The following is a 13,811-nucleotide window of genomic DNA, read 5'->3' on the forward strand; positions in this document are numbered from 1 at the left end:
CTATGGTTTTTCCAGTGGTCATGTATGGATGCAAGAGTTGGACTGTGAAGAAAGCTGAGTGCCAATGAATTGATGCTTTTGAACTGTGGTGTTGGAGAAGACTCTTGAGAGTCCCTTGGACTGCAAGGAGATCCAACCAGCCCATTCTGAAGGAGATCAGCCCTGGGTGTTCATTGGAAGGACTGATGGGAAAGCTGAAGCTCCAGTACTTTGGCCACCTCATGCGAAGAGTTGACTCACTGGAAAAGACCCTGATGCTGGGAGGGATTGGGGGCAGGAGGAGAAGGGGACGACAGAGGATGAGATGGCTAGATGGCATCACCAACTAGATGGACATGAGTTTGAGTAAACTCCAGGAGTTGGTGATGGACAGGGAGGCCTGGCGTGCTGCAATTCATGGGGTCGCAAAGAGTCGGACACGACTGAGCAACTGAACTGAACTGAACTGAACTCTTCCTTACGGGGCTGCTCTGTGCGTGATGTTCAGCAGCATACCTGCCCTCTCCTATGACATGCTTGGAACAGCTCCACCCACCCCCTGCCAAAATAACAAATGTCTCCAGACACTGCCTCGTGTCCCTTGGGAGGCAGCATCCCATCCAGCTGAGAACCAATGATACAACAAATCAAATGTGTGGACCTTACTTGGACCTCAACGCAAACTATTAATATAGTACCAAGATTTACCATTTATTGTAGTTTTCCTTAGAAGAGGCCTTATCTTAAGAGATATATGTGCTAAAATAGTCACAGATATAATGATACACCCCAAGTTGACTTAAAAATAACACCAAGTGCAAGGGAAATAAGGGCAGGGTTAAATGAAACAAGATTGGTCATGAATGAATTGTTAATCATTAAAGTGGAGTGGATGGACGTGAGTTTGAGTGAACTCCGGGAGTTGGTGATGGACAGGGAGGCCTGGAGTGCTGCAATTCATGGGGTCGCAAAGAGTCAGACACAACTGAGCGACTGAACTGAACTGAAAGTAGAGTGATGCTATCTGGGAGCCCATTATACTGTTCTGTTTATTTCTGTTTACGTCTGAAATTTTCTTAAAAAAAAAAAACACACACACAAAAATTAAAATCAAAGCCAAGACTATCGTGGTGGCTAGCAACATCCAACTGAATGACAAACCAACCCACTGAAAGAATCTTAACATTCAACTAGTTTCCATTAACCATGCTTGGGGCTCTCAGAATATATAAACAGATGATTCTTAAAAAAAAAAAAAAAAGGGGAAAAGAAAATGGCCCTGAGTCCCATGAAAAATTGTTCAAATTCATCTGTAATTTTTAGAGATATGCAAATAAAAACATGGACACCATTTTTCACCTCTTAGATTGGCAAAGATTAAAAATATGACAACAGGTCCTGATGCCAAGAATGTGGAGAAAGTGGAACTCTACTACACTGATGGTGGGAACAAAAAGCAGTCCAACCATTCAGGAGAGGAATCTGGGGAACCTGACAAAACAATGCACTCATTCTAATCTGGAGATACACTTCCATTAAAATGAAAATACATATGCACAAGGTTACTCATTACTGTAATCATAAAAACCACCTAGATGCCCATACACAAGAAATGGATAAATAGATCAGGGTGTATCCACACAAAGGAGTACCATACAGCTGTTAAAAAGAATCAAGAAGAGCTCCACAAAATGACATGAGTGATTTCCAGTATACACAGTCAAAGTAAAAAAAAAAAAAAAAAAGGCAAAAGAGTATTTATTGTATGATACACTTTGTGTAAAAAAAAAAAAAAAGCAGATGTGAGAAAATACACATGGATCTGCTTGTTTTGTGAGAAAACAAACAAAAGACTTCACACCGAAAGAGACTGATTATTCATGGGGACAGGGGAGACGGGGGACGGGGAGGGGCAGGAGGAGTGGAGGGGGCATTGACACTTCTGAGTATACCTTTTCAAATAACTTCTGGCATTCTCAAAATACACACCAACAATCAAAACCAACAAGGACAGAGGAGGAATCCAGAATGCAATATAAACAGTAACAAATAAACCTAAGTGAAAGTCGCTCAGCTCAGTCCCACGGACTCTTTGCGACTACATGGACTATACAGTCCATGGAATTCTCCAGGGCAGAAAACTGGCATCGGTAGCCCCTCCCTTCTCCAGGGGATCTTCCCAACCCAAGGATCGAACCCAGGTCTCCCACATTGCAGGCAGATTCTTCACCAGCTGAGCCTCAAGGGAAGCCTGACAAATAAACCTAACCATGTTACAAACAAATAACACACTAAAGTAAAAGGCGGCTTCCCTGGTGGCTCAGAGGCTAAAGTCTCTGCCTGCAATGCGGGAGACCCGGGTTCGATCACTGGGTCGGGAAGATCCTCTGGAGAAGGAAACGGCAGTAAAAGAAAAGAACTAAGGTAACTTTGGAAAACGGTCTTCTGCCTAGATATAAGGCTATAAAGCTAAAGACAAAAAAACCAAACACTACACAGATACTAGAATCTACTTAGCAAACTGCATTTCTCAGAAGTGTATAGGTCAGCCATTTGAGAACTATTTTATGTACTTTATGTATACACTAGGATTGAAAGTGAAAGTGAAGTCTCTCAGTCATGTCTGACTCTTTGCGACCCCATGGACTGCAGCCCACCAGGCTCTTCCCTCCATGGGATTCTCCAGGCAAGAGTACTGGAGTGGGTTGCCATACTTTATGTATACACTAAGACTGAAGAAATAAGTAAATTATATATTGTAGATAACGAGAGCCGCATCTCTGTTAGTCAACAAAGTTATAAGTAAGGAAAGAGGAAGGTTAAAATGAACTCTGTGATGTTAGATTAGAATCAAAGGTATTATGAAATTTTAGAGTCTTAACACAGATAGACAGACGCAAACACACATACGCGTGTGCACATGTATGACGAGAGTATTTCCTAGCTCTGTCCAGTGAGAAGGCCTAGAAGTAATGAGTCCACAAAGTGCCAGACCTTGGTTTCTACCAACCATTCTCCAATAAAAGGAACCAGGGCTCACACAAATACATACAAAAATCATAGAAGTTACCACTAACTCACACTGTAATTAATATAAAAGTAAGTAAGCAATCACTACAACAATAAAAGGTAACTTCCAAAAATAATTAGACACTTGGTAGCAGCTGCAACATCAGAACTGACCTACTGCTCAAAAGCTGTGCAAGTTATTGTGGTGTTTCAACTGCTCAAACCAGCCAAAGCTCACTTTATAATCAAATTCCTTTACACCTGTTCTATTCTTATTCTTGAGCTCCACCACATCAGACCATCAAATATAAAGGCATTCTTCCCCTTGGTGATCAGTAAACTCAATTTCATGCCTAAGAACACAAGATATGACAGCAAACCAAGCAGAAATCTGCCCCCAAACTAACGGTTTAAAATTTTTTTAAGCTTGATGGAAGAACTATATGTTAGTGTCGCTAAGCATTATATGACTCCATTTCACAACATATTTTCGTTCAAAAAGCAACACTGAGCATGTATGCATAATTACTATTGTAAGTGAAACATATGAAGCAAATACTCATATATTCTCCTACAATAAACCGTCACAACAACAAAAAAGATACTGAGAAATTCAATAAATAGACTTTTTGTCTCTTACAGGGAGATGATACATGTTCACATAGTATGTTTTTAATACTAAAAGACTTGATCATTAAGCAGAAATATATAAAACCAGTTTTAAAAGTAATTCCCAACCAGTCCATTCTAAAGGAGATGAGCCCTGGGAATTCTTTGGAAGGAATGATGCTAAAGCTGAAACTCCAGTACTTTGGCCACCTCATGCGAAGAGCTGACTCATTGGAAAAGACTCTGATGCTGGGAGGGACTGGGGGCAGGAGGAGAAGGAGACGACTGAGGATGAGATGGCTGGATGGCATCACGGACTCGATGGACGTGAGTCTGAGTGAACTCCAGGAGCTGGTGATGGACAGGGAGGCCTGGCGTGCTGCGATTCATGGGTTCGCAAAGAGTCGGACACGACTGAGTGACTGAACTGAACTTAACCTTGACATTAAGAAAAATCAAAATACACTCCAATAAGAAGTCCATTATAAGAAGGATGAAACAATTAATTATAAAAATTTTCAAGTAACTTTTATTCCCAAGGCAGTTACGACTATTTTAAACCTATGTATGCCACAGAAATTAATTGCAATAAAGAAAAATAGGGAAGATGTTTACAGATGTATTTCTATGGAACCATGTCACATCTGTTTACCTACACCACCACCCAGCACACCTGCCACCCCAGGACAGAGGCGGAGTTCAGACCTCACTCTATGACCTAGCTCTGCAACCCTGGGAAAGTTACTGACCTCTCAACCCCTCAGACTCCTCATCTGTAAAATGGAGATAACAACAACACTTATCCAGCAAGGTTACCGTGAGAGTTAGATGAGGTAGTTAACAGAGCTAACGCAGTTAGAACAGCGCCTAGCGCTGGTGAAGCATTCAGTTTAAGTGTTTGAGTGAGTTCCCAGGACTCCACAGTGAGTAGCTGGGAACCTCCTTCCTATCCAACAGCATCATTCTTGGTAACATGCTTCTATCCCCACAAACCAGGCTCTTCATTCATTCAAACTTCAGGAATAAAAATTAATATAGGACCTGTGTAGATTACCAAAACCCACTCAAACATCCTAAATCCTCTCTCACCTGGATTATCACAGTGGCTTTCTTGCTCGTCTCCCTGTCACCTTTGCCTCGCCTCTCTCCAGTCTTTTCTCCATGCGGCAGCCAGAGTGAATCTTTTCAAGGTTAAGTCAAACGGTTTATTCCTCCACTCAAAATATTTGACTATTTGCTCCGAGTGAAATCCAACATTTTTTAGCATTCCAGGGTCTTTCTCAAAACCTTCCATAATCACACCATATGAATGCAGACTTGTACTATTCCCAGTCCTTTCTCTTCTAACTCAGTTTCTCTTCACAGCACTAAACATTCTTTCGTCATGTGTATTTGTTCATCTATCCCCCCTCCCCGCCACCCCTGTGCAAGTGTGCTCAGTTGTACCTGACTCTCTACAACCCCACGAACTGTAGCCCACCAGGTTCCTCTGTCCATGGGATTTCCCAGGCTAGAATATTGGAGCAGGTTGCCATTTTCATAGAATATGTTACAGGAGACCAAGGACTTTGCTTTACTCACCACTATATTTCTAGCACCAAGAACAGCGCCAGGCATACTGCAAATTGGGCCAAAGCCAACAGCATACTTGATAAAACCCAAGAGGCAATCCCTTGTGTCAGGAACAAGAGATGAAATAAAATTACAAAATACTATGTGCTGGCTATTTACGCCACAGAAAATAATTGTAATAAAGAAAAATAAGGAAGATGTTTACAGATGGACTTCTATGGAACCATGTCACATCTGTTTACCTACACCACCACCCCAGCACACCCGCCACCCCAGGACACAGGCGGAGTTCAGACCTCGCTCCATGACCTTCTAGCTCTGCAACCCTGGGGAAGTTACTGGCCTCTCAACCCTCAGACTCCTCATCTGTAAAATGGAGATAACAACAACACTTATCCAGCAAGGTTACAGTGTGAATTAGATGCAAACTGGCAAATTTTTATTTTTTTTATACTTTTCATTTTAATATCTGCAATGTAATTAAGTTTTAAAAATCTTCAATGCGTATGCAGATCAGTGAACTTTTCCACCTGTATACACCCATGACCAAGATACGGAACATTTCCTGCACCTCAGAAGCTCCCTTCTGCCTCCTCTCAGGAAACACCCCTGGAGAGGTAAGTACCAGTCTGACTTCTATCACCCAATTATGCCTGCACTGGAACTTCACAGATGGGAGAATCAAACCTGTCTTCCTTTATTCGACTTTATATCCATGGGATCCACCCACGTCGCTGCACACATCAGGAGTACAGTCCTTCTTTAAGGCTAAGTAGCATTCCATTTTATGACTATGCCACAATTTATATAATCAACTATTGATGATATCTAAGCTGTTCCCATTTGAGGATAATAGGAACAGTGCTGCCATGAATGGTTTTCTGGGTTCATGGGTATGTCATTTGGTGGAAATCTTCCATTATCTGCAGAATGCAACATTTTTTGTTTGAGGATTTTTGGGGGGAGGGGGTGGTAATGGTTAATAATAATACCTTAGTGAGAATCCAGGAAAAGTGGGCAGTGGGTAAGAGTATAAACTGAAATAACCTTTCTGGAAGACAATCTGGCAATAGGCACAAGAAGCCTGAAAATATCTATGCCCTGTGACTAATCATGCTACTTCAAGGAAATTTCCTATTGAGTATTTACATGGCCCAGATCGTCTTCTAAGTGTTTTACATGTGTTAAAACTCGTTTGATTTATTCTAAGGAAATGATTAGAAATGTTCACAATTGGTTTGTTTAGAAGGCTGTCAACCATCCATCATTAGGAAATACAAGAAGTTGTAAACAAAGTAAAAAACTAACAAGAGGGGAATGATTTTGAAGTGCATTGTACTTCCATGAAATTAACCTCTGTGCAGCCACTGAAAATGTTTTTCAAGAACATTAAAGATATAGAAAAAGTAAACATTGATAAATGACAGGAAACAGTAGAATGCATAAAATAAAATCCCAGTTTTATTTTTTCCAGTTTTATTTTTAAAAGTGCATACCTATAACTTAAATGTTAAAATGAATATGTGACTAACAAGACTAGCAAATAAAGGTATTTACATTATAACAGGGAGAGAAAAGACATTATAATACAACTGAATTAGGGCAACGATGCAATTCTGCCTAAGTGAAAAGTGAAGTCAGTCGTGTCCAACTCTTTGTGACCCCATGGACTGCAGCCTACCAGGTTCCTCCGTCCATGGGAGTTTCTGGGCAAGAGTACTCAAGTGGGTTGCCATTTCCTCAATTCTGCATAGGACGATATAAAAGCACTATGGAAAGACATCTAGCTTAGAGATTAGGGGGAAGGGCATTGTCAAGAAAGTTCTCCATTGTCTTACTTCCACTAAGGACTCAGAGGAAGAACTCCATCTCCAGGTTGGAAGAAACCTGCCCAGGAAAGTCCTGTTAATTCCTCAGCTCACCACCCCCAGGGTATCAATTACTGGTTTACTGGACCCACATTCTTTTCCTCCCTGGACCCGTATTCTTTTTCCCTCTTATTTTTCGGAGAAAGCTTAGGTAGACTTGAGGAACAGGAATTCCTAAACACTAAGGACACAATCAAAGTTCAAAAGCCTCAAACTTGGAGGAAGCTGGCTCCATCTGACCTCATGCCTGACTAAAAAGCCTCAAGGAAGGTCTTCCCAGTCAGGATAATTTAGGGCAAAACCTTTTTGGATTTCCAGATGCCAGGAACTCCAGACAGAGTAAACCCAAATTCATACCAAAATTCACTGACTCCTTGAGATTAAAAAATTTTTTCTACTTGAAAAAATAAAAGTATCAAGAAGTTTTCCAGATAGAGATAATCCGCTGTATCCATTCTCCTATGCTTTCTTTCTCTTCTGCAGATGGACCATCCCTGGAAACCAAAGGAAAGTTGAGCATGGGGATTAAAGATAGGTAAGCTTAGCTGCTCAGTCGTGTTCCACTCTTGCGACCCCATGGACTGTAGCCTATGAGGCTCCTCTGTCCATGGGATTCTCCAGGCAAGACTACTGGAGTGGGCTGCCATTTCCTTCTCCAGGATTAAAGATACACCATGGTATTTTAGGGGCCAATTCTCACATAAGCAAATGACATCTGTTTAATAATTAATACATAAGAACATTTTGCTCTGTTCAGTAAACCATTCACTTGTGGTACAATAAACAGAGTAAATATTGATTACAAGAAAAACATATGGACCCCAAATTACCAATATTTCATTTAGTTAAACTTGTTAATGAGATACTGCTTTTGTACCGTAGGGCATTATGTATCACTAAATTTTCTAACTTTTGACATCTGAATCACATTAAGTTCTCAAGGATTGCTGGTCAAAAAAGCCCTGGGTTCAAAAAAACATTTTTCAAAGTCATCTCCACAAATACAAAGTCACAGAAATTCATGTGACAAAGCAGCCCACACCCCTGCTCTCCCTCCTTCATGCACACCCTCTGTTTTCCCTTCAACCTTTTCTGTTTACAAATTTAATACTTAAATGTATTAACAAGAGTCCTCATAAACTACCTGCAGCTTTTCACCGTTATAGTGTTACCTAAATTAAGATAAATAAAATTCCAGTCTAAAATTTATTAATCTACCAAACCTCTACATTGTACAATGGGGTGAATTTCTTATGCAGCTAAAACAGTTCTTTGAAAAAATAAGTATTTGCATAATCACCAGGGATTCGGGATTTATTCTGCAGGGAACCTAGATTTCTGGATCATCTCTATTCTGGTTGCGTATGATGGGAAAAGAGGATATAGAGATAGAACTGGCAAGACTTGTATCTTCCTATTTCAGTTTTACGTACAACCAAAATAAAGGAAAAGCATCGGTTCCAAGTAACGAAAAAAAACTTTGGAGAATTTGTTTTTAATTACAAGCGGTACGCTGTAATAACACTTCCAGCATATACCAGACTGTGAAAAGAGGATCTGCTATACAAAGCAAGGACGCTGTCTTACTTTTACGTTGACAATTTTTTGGTTTTACTCTCCTTCTGTTGTTGCTGTCAGAATTCGGCAACCTGAAAACGGATCAAGTAAAACTAGCTGTACTTGAAAATTAAGTAAAACTAACTGTACCCAGCGCTCAACACTGACAGGAACGCTGTCCGTGAACTGGTTTTCTCTCCCAGGGCCAGTAGAGGGAGACCAAGACATCTGGCCTGGTCGTGTAGTGTTTCTGCAAAATTGGGGAGGGGGGGGAGCGGAGGCTGTATTTAAATGTCCTGCTGTCAATCAAAGGACACTTCCTACAATCACAGTCACCATATCTGCTATTACCCGCGAGCGTACTCTCGCCCAGAAACACCCCGAAACGGGGCTCGGGAAACCTGCTTCACCTAAAAGTGACCGCAGGCCTTGCCACAACACCCAAATAAGGACTTGGGGAGCCCAACCTCAACTAGTTTCTTTGTTTAAATGCCTGCGAATCCCTCCCACGCCGGAGTCAAGAGGCTGTGGCGCCGCCCTTTATTAGCCTCACACTTTGATTACAAAACACACGAGTCGGCGGCTCGGCGGCGGGGGCGGCCCGAGCTCTCACAAACGTCAAACCCGAGACACAGGCGGCGGCCGAGGCAGAGGGCGACGCTCGCCGCCCCCGCCACCCGCCCCGAAGTCCCCACCAGCCGGCCAAAGTTCGCCCGCACCAGGCGCCCCGGGCGCTGGCCCCCCAGTCGCCGGCCCCCGGTCGCCGTCCCCTCGGGCGATTGGGGACGTTTCACTCTTTGTAACAAAGTTTGAGCCGCGGCGCGGGGGCGGCCGCGGGGGTTTGGGGGCGCGAGGCTGTCCCTTCGGGCCCCGCTGCCCACTCCATCCGCTCCACCCCCGCCGGGACGGGCTGAGCCGCTCCGGCGGCTGGGGGCCGAGACCCGAGCCGCCCGCCGTCCCGCCCGGGACCCCCGGCCCGAACTTCCGACTGGCATCTCTCTCGAGTCCCCGCAAGTGCCTCCTCATCTGTTGCTCTGTTTACTCCGCTGGAGCCCCGCCGGGCCGGCGCTGCCGACGCCCCCGTCCCAGCGCCCCACGGCCGAGGAAGTTTGATAAAAAGCCCGGGGAAGGGGGCGCGACCGCGACCCGCGGGCGGGCGGGCGGCTGAGGCGAGGAGGGCAATTTCTGGAGACCCCCGGGTCGGGGCCGACCACTCGCTGCCCGGAAGGAAGGAGCGGTGGCCGGTCGGGCAGGGCGGTCGGCCGGGTGGCGACTCCGGGCCGGGAGCCCCGGCCGGGCGGGGCGGCGGCCGGGCTGCGGGCGCGGCGGGCCGGGCCGGGCCGGCGCTCCGCCCGCCGCCTCCGCTGGCGCCTGCCCCGGCCGCGTCCCCTCACCCCGGTACCCCCCCTGCCAACTTCTCGGCCGGTCCCCTTTGTTCCCGTTTGTTGTGGCGACTCTTCGGCCGGCCGGGCGATCCCACCAGCCCCCTCTAAGCCCGCAGGGCGCCCGGCGAGCCCGGGGCCCCGCGCGCCCCGCTGCCCGGGCCGGGGGTCTCGGCACCCGGGCCCGTGGGCGCTCGGTGCGGCGCGGCGGCCGGGCGGCCGGCGGCGCGAGCGGCCGGCGCGGCGACGGCGACGGTTGGCCGGTGGCCGGCGGCGGCGGCGGCGGCGGGGTTGGAGGGGGTTTATTTACCTGCCGTGGAACCAGTCCTTGCAGATATCGCACTCGATCATGAAGCGGTTCACGTCGTACGGCTGCCGGCACACACAGTACACCGGCGGGGGCGGCGGGGCTGCCGAGGCCCTGCCCGGAGCCGCCACCGACACGGCTGCCGCGGCGGCTCCAGCTGCTGCTCCCGCGGCCACCGCCGCCGCCGCTCCGGCCATCTTTAAAACACACACACACACACACACGCTCGCTCGCTGCTCCGCTTGCAGACTGGAGCGAGCGCAGCCGCCAGCCAGCGCCGCCTCCTGCAGCAGCCGGAGCAGCAGCCGCGGCGGCGGCGGCGGCGGCGGCGGCGGCGGCGGCGGCAGCGTCTCAGTGCGCGCGCGCGAGGCCGCAGCCGGGCCCGGAGGGGGCGGGCGGCGGGCGGCGGCGCGCGCACGCCGCGAGGGGACCGAGCCCGGCTCCTTCCGGCGCTCCGCGCGAGGCCGCGCGTGTCGCGCACGTCGTTCTGCCGCCCGGCGCGCGCGCCCGCTCCGCTCGCGTCGACCGGGCGGAGGGAGACTCACTGAAGGGCACGCGGGACGAGGGAGGCGGAGGGAAGCAGAGGCTCCCTGAGGACACGCGCGGCGGCGCGGGGCGCGCGGCCCCGGGAGGAGGGCGGCGGGTGCGTGCGAACGGCCGGCGCCGGCGTTTCTGAGTGACCGCGGAGGCCGGGGAAGTTCCTGCGCAGTGGAAAGCGGCGCGCTACGTCTGTGCCATGGACCGGGGACCCGAGGAAATTAAAGCCCCGCCGGGGCCATCTCCCGACCCCGGGAGTATCTTAAATCAATTAACCTCCGCCGGTCCGAGCCGAGGGTTAACAGCACAACGATCTGCTTAAGTCCTGTTGAGGGGCAGGAGTGTGCTTCCAACTTCCAAAAACGTCCCACCCGAATTCCCACCGACCAGCCAGGAATGTAGTGTTGATGGAGCCACTGGTAGGTGAAGGAGGTTGTTCCCGAGAGGAATTCATTTAATGTCTGGGAGCGGAGAGGAACCAGTCTTGAAATGTGGTGGGTGGAGAAAGGACCGGAGAGGAATCTGGCGTGCTTGTAAACAACACGACTTAGATGCGAATACTTAGATGAGTTCCAAGTTTGGAAAACAGTAATAAAGTTCTAAGTGACAGTGACGCGTCGGAAAGGGACTGCTAGAAAAACGGTAATACGGGACTTGGCAGATAATAGGCCACTAATAAATAATTTTGAATGATGAGACTGATAATAAAAACAGCTAACACATCCAATAGGAATGGATTGCCTTGGTATCATAATTAGGCGAGTTGGATGTTAAGAATTATGGAACATTGTAATTTAACTATACTTCAATAAAATTATATATATGTGTATATATATATATAGGAATTATGGGAACAGATGTTCACAGCTACATTTCGAAGGCATGTCTATCATTGATTAAAAAAAAAAACAACCCGTAACTGCCATCTCAGCCCAAGGCAGAGAATCACTGATACCTAGTCTAACCTTTTTATAATTGAGGAAAGCAATTAACTTGCTTAAAGTCTCAGAGCTGGGCTTGAACTAAAGTTTTTAAGTTTCTTGATTCCAGTCCTTTTTCTACCACACCATTGCTTGTCTCATATTTTGCATGAAAAGAAACACCTGGAAGTCAGAGTTGACCACAGAGTGAATGAGTTTGAAACCTGTTTCTGCTAGTGAAAAAAAAGTTACTGTAATTTCGGCATAAGTTTAGAGGCATCCTGGATTGGGGTAGTGAAGAGCCTTACATTCAAATCCTGTTTTGTCAAAGCTGTGTGACTTTGAGCAGGTTAGTCTGTTTCTCTTGAATTAGATTTTGAAGATCTCTTGGAAGAAAAATTATGGATAATAATATCTTACTTAACTACCTCACAGAGACTTTATCACAAGCAGAAGAGACCATGTATTTTTAAAAGTACACTGTAGAGGATGTGTGTTGTCATAGAAGGGGAGGCAGTAGAAACTGTCATGTTGGAGTCATGATGAGAAGGGCATTCAGACAGGGAGGTGGCCTGGTATGGGGGTGTTCTTGGTGCTAGAGGAACCACCTGGCCTTGGGATGTCAGCATGGATGGAGTGAGAGGGTAGCCAAGCAGAGGAGGAGACAGCAGTGATGATTAGCGATAGGTAATGTACAAGAGGATTGATAAGTAAATATATTAAGGAAAATGGGAGCTAATTTCTCACTGTTGAGAAAGAGAGTTAGAAATATGGAAAGGAAACTAAAATGAAACTTGTAGTAGTGAACTGGTAATAGAGATATCAATCTATTTCTATTTATAGAAATATAGTTATATAAGTCCATGCATACTCTGTCCACCAAGAGAGTCTGGGACACAACAAAATGATGAGGGCATCTAGCCCAGATCTTGGTTTCTAAATACTGTTCTCCACTTCATTTTTCTTCTTGGCCAGATGGCTGATTCCAGGACTGGAAGAAAGAAGTAAAACAAGAGACTGGAGTCCCTAGTTGTGCCAGAAAACAAGCGTATGTTCAAGAATTATGGGGCATGTCAAGAGGACACAGGGCAATTTGTGTCCCAAATCTGGGGCCAAAAAAAAAAAAAGTTAAAACCCGTTGAATAGCACAGGAAATCATACAGATATAATTCAACATAAATTGAAAGTTTGAAAATGATTGGAATATTTACATACTTTCAAAGTATCTACTCACAAAACTCTTACTAACTACAAAGAGAATTAAAGTAGCTTGACAGTGGAGAAGTCTGACAAGCACCACTTTGTCAGACTTCAGCAGACGTCAGCAATGGGACACATCAGACACCCACACCTGAGAGGATCCAGTGAGGAAATTAGCATCACTTCTGTGTCATTTCACCTGGTCTACTTAGTTGAGTCTCCAGTTGGAAATGCAGCTAGTTTCAAAGGCACATCAAAAAAATCAGCAAGAATATAAATACTATAAGGCATATAGATCTGTAAGGAAAGATTAGAGAAATTTAAACACAGAGATTGAACCTTGAAAAGAAAGGGATGAAGGCCGGAACTCTGAATGATGCTGAAATTTTAGTGACAAGCTCCATGCCTAATAATTAAGAGCATGTGCTTGAATTCCACAGTCTCCTATCTCTGTGGCAACTAGCTGTTGGGTTTTAGTTTTCTTATTTTAAGGCGTGATAAGAATATCTACTTCACACAGTTCAGTGCATTAAATGAGATAACAAAATGCAGGTCACAATTCCTGGTACATACTAACCCATATAGCTGTTAGTTATGAGTGTGGCTCAGTGGTGAAGAATCTGCCTGCCAAGGCTGGAGACTCGGGTTCGATCCCTGGGTCAGAAAGATCCCCTGGAGAAGGAAATGTCAACCCACTCCAGCATTCTTGCCTAAAAAATCCCATGAACAGAGGAGCCTGATGGGCTATAATCCATAGGGTCACAAAGACTCAGACACGACTTAGTGACTAAACAGCAATAATTATCTGTAATTATTTTATTTGTTTATTAAAAATAGTAGAACCGAAGAGCAGCTAGAAATTTAGGAGGGA

At 45.9% G+C, this 13,811-nt stretch overlaps 1 protein-coding gene and 1 long non-coding RNA gene across 2 annotated transcripts in view; one reads left to right on the forward strand and one right to left on the reverse strand.

Moving 5' to 3' along the window:
- The window catches only part of KDM7A (lysine demethylase 7A), a 71,462-nt gene extending 60,785 nt beyond the window's left edge, over positions 1-10,677 (reverse strand). Inside the window, exon 1 of the mRNA XM_069588551.1 lies at positions 10,287-10,677. Within this exon, the coding sequence (XP_069444652.1) occupies positions 10,287-10,480 (194 nt within the window). The 5' untranslated portion in view covers positions 10,481-10,677. The remainder of the gene's footprint in view (positions 1-10,286) is intronic.
- A 66-nt stretch (positions 10,678-10,743) lies between these two features.
- LOC138438940 (uncharacterized) lies at positions 10,744-13,372 on the forward strand. The gene is made up of 2 exons (XR_011256510.1): positions 10,744-11,239; positions 12,716-13,372. It is a non-coding gene; the product is annotated as an uncharacterized lncRNA (long non-coding RNA).
- The last annotated feature ends 439 nt before the right edge of the window (positions 13,373-13,811 follow it).

The sequence above is a fragment of the Ovis canadensis genome, chromosome 4 (genome assembly GCF_042477335.2).
Source record: "Ovis canadensis isolate MfBH-ARS-UI-01 breed Bighorn chromosome 4, ARS-UI_OviCan_v2, whole genome shotgun sequence".
In the NCBI taxonomy this organism is placed as follows: domain Eukaryota; kingdom Metazoa; phylum Chordata; class Mammalia; order Artiodactyla; family Bovidae; genus Ovis; species Ovis canadensis.